We start from the raw sequence: 5,688 nt of genomic DNA, 5'->3' as shown, positions 1-5,688 counted from the left end.
ACTGTGGCGGTCCAGCGGATTCTGTGCTGGTGGAGTTGGAATGCAGGCTGGCGTTGACCCTCTCTGTCACCTCCTCTGCAAACAACTCTGTGAATTGATCCAAACTCTCAGAGCTGGTTGAGCTGCCCGGTGCTAAACTTTGGCAGAGTGCGTCTTCCAGACTGGACAAGACCTTTTCTACAGTCACGGACATGCCGTCATATCCAAGAGTCGTTAGCAGTTTGGAGGACACAGTCGATGTCATGTTCATCACAAGTTCTGCCAACAGAAACTTTGTGGCATTGTTCGGTGCCCCTAATTTTAACTGCCTCCACTCGTCCGCAGTAAGCTTGGTGAAGACATCGTCAATGTGCGGCTGAATAGCTTTGACTGTTATGTCGGGTAGCTCCAATTCAGTAGATGTATCCATTGTGAAGCTGAATCTTCTATGAAACTCAGAAACTAAAATCGTATCTATTTATTGCAAGTCTTACAAGCTCTTCTTAATTAACCCTCTTCTTAGTTTGGTTTGTAGGCGAGTGGCAACCAACATCTTAGGATATTACCACCTCTCATCAAAGGCATGTTAAAGGTCATAGCCAACGGCCTTCAGTCTGGCCTTTAGTTGAAAGCCATGTGGTAATATACACCTTGACCACCTTGTTGGTTCAACTAATTCTATTGCATTTACCACATGGTATCTCTTATTGCCCTATGTGATAAATGCAAAGTAGTAGTATGCACCTTGACATTGGTTGACTGACAGCTGCCAATAAACCGAACAAAGAAGCAGCAGCAACGGATTTTATCTTCATTTCAATGAAAATGCAGAAATCTGCATATAACAAAACAATAATAGAACAAAATGAAGATTTATTTAACAAACTGCTTCCAGTTCTGTTTTGTATGTGAAAGCAGCTAAACACTCATACGAGTGTTTCAGACATGCACTGGAATCCAGACATTTTCCTGAAATCTTTCCAAGGGGCTGTGTTTGAGAAAGCAAATGTACTCGTCTGTTGTTCCAGACATTTTCTGGAACTTTTCCTCCCAGACCCCAAGTTAGTCCTTGTGAAAATACAGCTGGAAAAGATAGCGGGTGAGCGTGTTGATGACGTCTGTAACAGGCGACAGACGTAAAATTGGAACAATATAAATATCCCAGGATTAAAATGAGGAACCATACATGTAGAAAACACAAACGAAGTCGTAAACTTGGAAAGAAAGACAAGATTCAAGAGCATTTAGCAATAGGGGCCAACTTCGGTGTCTATGGGCTCATAAAAAAAAACCCACGTCATCCGTCATGTCCTGCCTCCTGCTGCTCTACGCAGAGCCACCGCTCACCTGGATATTTTCAATAATGTTCTGATCCCTGTTGCTGTTGTGAACACATCTGACCTGGATAATATCCTGCTGTGTTTTGCATATATGAAAAGTAAACTCCAGAAACTGTCCAGACCCAAGTTTGGGGATATCATTAAAAAATAGAATGTCTGATTTGTCACATCATCTCTTTCTGTAGGGTCTGGAAACGTGAAGTGTTTTATAACTGGACTATATCAGCAAATTAAAACCAAAACAATCCCACAATTAGCATTTCGCTTGGCAGAATGATCCCCACAATAAATGGTTTGTATTTATATAGCGCTTTTTTAGTCTTGATGACAACTCAAAGCGCTTTACAGTTCAGTTTCACATTCCCCCGTTCACAGACACATTCATACAGTGCATCTATGGGCAGCACTTTTCATTCCATGAGGGGCAATCTGGGGTTCAGCATCTTGCCCGAGAACATATCGGCATGCAGATGGGGAAGACTGGGATCGAGCCGCCAACCTTCTGGTTAGAGGACGACCGTTTTACTCCCTCAGCCACAGCCGTCCAAAGAGCACTGCATTCATTACTAGCCGAACAGAAGCCTTCTCTAATGACACCTACCTCATACTTGTCAAATATCTGGCGGTGGTGGAAGTAGGCATGAGAGAATATCCTATAGATGCGACGACAGACAGAGCCGAGTTTAGAAAATATGTCGAATGTTTAGATTGGTAGAAACCGGCGTACAGCAGCGTCGAGTCAAGGGAAGCGGAGTATCAGGCACATTTCACACGGTATTAAACGGGGGCATGTCACAAAGCAGGATCGGAGTTAGCCAAAAGCCTCCTACACACTCCGAGACGTCGCCTCGGAGACGGAACACCTGACTGCTAGTACACGTACGAAGCTAGAGAGAGAGAGAGAAAGGTTTTCTTTGTTCACTACCACACAAGCCACACACCTACAAAGTGTTTGAATAGCGTTATTACGTGAGCCGGCTAATTTAGAGATCCGTTTCATGGGACACCCCCAAAAACAGGCTGGTAGGCAACACAAGCAAACAGAACAGAAGCAGACACAGAAAGTGAAGCACCATCAGAAAATATGACAGTGGATTAAGAGAAAGAGAGAGGGGGGGTATATACAGAAGGGGGGGGGGCTGTCAGTGTGTGTGCCTTCGTCAACAATACAGGTCACCATGGTTACGTAGTTTTGGTTTTTTTTGCAAATCCAGCTGCTTAAAGAAGAATAAAGACAAAGGAGAGGTGTTGGAGCGGAGATGTTTCCAGAGACACGGCCTGAATCTGAAGGAACAGAGAGTGAAACTGAAAATATGTCGTCCTGCAGAAGTGACTGAACTCTGCTCCCACTCTTTAACTTCACGTCCTTTGAGAGAGACACATGTGACAGGGGAGGAGGGACATGAACAGTGTTACTGGACAGGAGCCTTAATACACTGTAGTGTGTGTAATGTGTATACATATATATTCGTGTGTGTGTGAATGCGTCTCCTCTGTAATGTGTAGATATTTTGTTTTCACACGTCTCCCTTATGGCAGCAGCTGCATCTCAGGCCTCGCTCTCCCCGGCTGATGACGTGTTCTGCACCTCCTCCTCCAGGATGGGCACGATCAGGTTGTCCTTGGACATCAGGTCCAGCATGTGCTGTTGTAACAGCTCAGCTTAACACTGAGGGGGACAGAGCTTTAGAAATAAGAGTCTGAGACTCTGAAACAACCTGAGGAAATACAGCAGGCTGAGTCAGAAGCTTCCTTTAAATCCAAACTTCAAACGTGCTGTTATCGTACCACGATTTGATCTAATTCTAGTTTCTAAAGTGTGGTCATGATTACATTTCTGTCACCTGTAGTGTTTTTGTACTTTTACTCTTTCATACGTGTGTTTTAATGTATTTTTACTTGTGTTTTTCATTTGTGAAGCACTTTGTAAGTTGGTTTTTATTCCATTGAAAAGATTCGTTAACTTTTCTGGAAACTTTGAAAAATGTGAATCTTACAACCTGTGCTGTTGTGAGCTGAATGTGACAGTTCCCAGAGCAACTATTCACTTTGAAATGTGATAACACAGATAAAAAACTCTCCAACAGCTCATCGTAGTGAAATGCAGTAAATCCTGAAAGACCAACAACTTCTTCCTCAGACACAACCAGCTCCTCCCAGTCAGGACATGTCTGTGTCTCCTCCCCTCACAGGTGTGTAAGTGTAAGAACCAGTGAACAACAAGCTGTGAACTGTGGGAGATGAGTCACTGCAGGGAGTGAACGAGAGGGGGAGGAGCAGAGATCTGTATCCGTTCAGAGGAAGTGAAACTGTTCTACAGTCTCTGGCACCAGCTGAAATGGCGCAGCAAGAAAATCAACTGGACAGAGAAAGATTCTGCTGTTCGATCTGTCTGGATCTACTGAAGGATCCGGTGACTACTGGCTGTGGACACAGCTACTGTATGAGCTGTATTAACACCCACTGGGACAAAGAGGAGGAGAGAGGAAGCTACAGCTGCCCTCAGTGTAGACAGACCTTCACACCGAGGCCTGTCCTGGGGAAAAGCACCATGTTAGCTGATTCACTGGAGGAGCTGAAGAAGACTGGACTCCAAGCTGCTCCTGCTGATCACTGCTATGCTGGACCTGAAGATGTGGCCTGTGATGTCTGCACTGGGAGAAAACTGAAAGCTCTCAAGTCCTGTTTGGTTTGTTTGGCCTCTTATTGTGAAAAACACCTCCAGCATCATCTTCAGTCAGCTCCATTGAAGAAGCACAAGCTGGTGGAGCCCTCGGAGAAGCTCCAGGAGAACATCTGCTCTCGTCACGATGAGGTGATGAAGATGTTCTGCCGCACTGATCAGCAGTGTATCTGTTATCTCTGCTCTGTGGAGGAACATAAAGACCACGACACAGTGTCAGCTGCAGCAGAAAGGACTGAGAGGCAGAGAGAGCTCGGGCTGAGGAGACAAACAATCCAGCAGAGAGTCCAGGACACAGAGAAAGACGTGAAGCTGCTTCAACAGGAGGAGGAGGCCGTCAATGGCTCTGCTGATAAAGCAGTGGAGGACAGTGAGAAGATCTTCACTGAGCTGATCCGTCTGCTGGAGAAAAGAAGCTCTGATGTGAAGCAGCAGATCAGATCCCAGCAGGAAACTGAAGTGAGTCGAGTCAGAGAGCTTCAGGAGAGACTGGAGCAGGAGATCACTGAGCTGAAGAGGAAAGACCATGAACTGAAGCAGCTCTCAGACACAGAGGATCACAACCAGTTTCTACACAACTACCCCTCACTGTCACCACTCAGTGAATCTACACACTCATCCAGCATCAGGATCCGTCCTCTGAGGTACTTTGAGGACGTGACAGCAGCTGTGTCACAGGTCAGAGGTCGACTACAGGACATTCTGAGTGAGACAGAGACAGAGATTTTACAGATTGTGTCTCAAGTGGATGTTTTACTGTCACAACCAGAGCCAGAGACCAGAGCTGACTTCTTAAAATATTCACAGGAAATCACACTGGATCCAAACACAGTAAACAGACGTCTGTTATTATCTGAGGGAAACAGAAAAGTAACATGTATGAGTGAAGATCAGTCTTATTCTAATCACCCAGACAGATTCACTCATTGGCCTCAGGTCCTGAGTAGAGAGAGTCTGACTGGACGTTGTTACTGGGAGGTGAAGGTGGGGGGGATAGGAGGAGTTCATGTAGCAGTCACATACAAGAATATCAGCAGAGCAGGAAACTCAGATAAATGTGAATTTGGATACAATGATAAATCTTGGTCATTATATTGTTATGTAAACAGTTGTAACTTTTATTACAATAGGATCAAGACTCCAGTGTCAGGTCCTGTGTCCTCCAGAGTAGGAGTGTACCTGGATCACAGTGCAGGTGTTCTGTCCTTCTACAGAGTCTCTGACACCATGACTCTCCTCCACAGAGTCCAGACCACATTCACTCAGCCTCTCTATGCTGGAGTTAGGGTTGGTTATTACGGAGACACAGCTGAGTTCTGTAAACTCAAATAGACTCGAGTCATTAAAAGCAGTGATTTAGATTCTGTGTTTAAATCTTTAACTTCTTCTGTCTCCATGTTTGTTGATCAAAGTTCGTCGTGGTGACGTTTCTGCTCCGCACAGAGATCAGCTGTCAATCAAACACTGACCTTCCTTTATCACACATATTCAGTTCTCACTTTGTAAAGACAGAAATCTATAATTACACTGACATGAATGTGTTTGAAAGATCTAATGTTGCTGTTGTTTTCTGAATCAATGTAGAAATCAGGTTGTGTGATGTTTTAGAACCTGTATTGATCCTGATCCTCATCAATGAGCTGGTTATTTGTTCTTTTCTTTTCCACATGTGAGATGGAGCTGAAA

The 5,688-nt window shown here is 44.7% G+C and overlaps 1 protein-coding gene across 1 annotated transcript; it reads left to right on the top strand.

Annotated features, from left to right (window-relative positions):
* Nucleotides 1-3,657: 3,657 nt before the first annotated feature.
* LOC117755181 (tripartite motif-containing protein 16-like) lies at nucleotides 3,658-5,334 on the top strand. Its single transcript, XM_034574745.1, has one exon. The coding sequence runs from the start codon at nucleotides 3,658-3,660 to the stop codon at nucleotides 5,332-5,334; it is 1,677 nt and encodes a 558-aa protein (XP_034430636.1).
* Nucleotides 5,335-5,688: the final 354 nt, after the last annotated feature.

The sequence above is a fragment of the Hippoglossus hippoglossus genome, chromosome 21 (assembly GCF_009819705.1).
Source record: "Hippoglossus hippoglossus isolate fHipHip1 chromosome 21, fHipHip1.pri, whole genome shotgun sequence".
NCBI classification, from domain to species: domain Eukaryota; kingdom Metazoa; phylum Chordata; class Actinopteri; order Pleuronectiformes; family Pleuronectidae; genus Hippoglossus; species Hippoglossus hippoglossus.
This window is presented reverse-complemented; position numbering and strand designations above follow the sequence as displayed.

Coding starts and splice junctions, on each gene's coding strand:
- LOC117755181 (XM_034574745.1), top strand. CDS start 3,658: ATGGCGCAGCAAGAAAATCAACTGGACAGAGAAAGATTCTGCTGTTCG.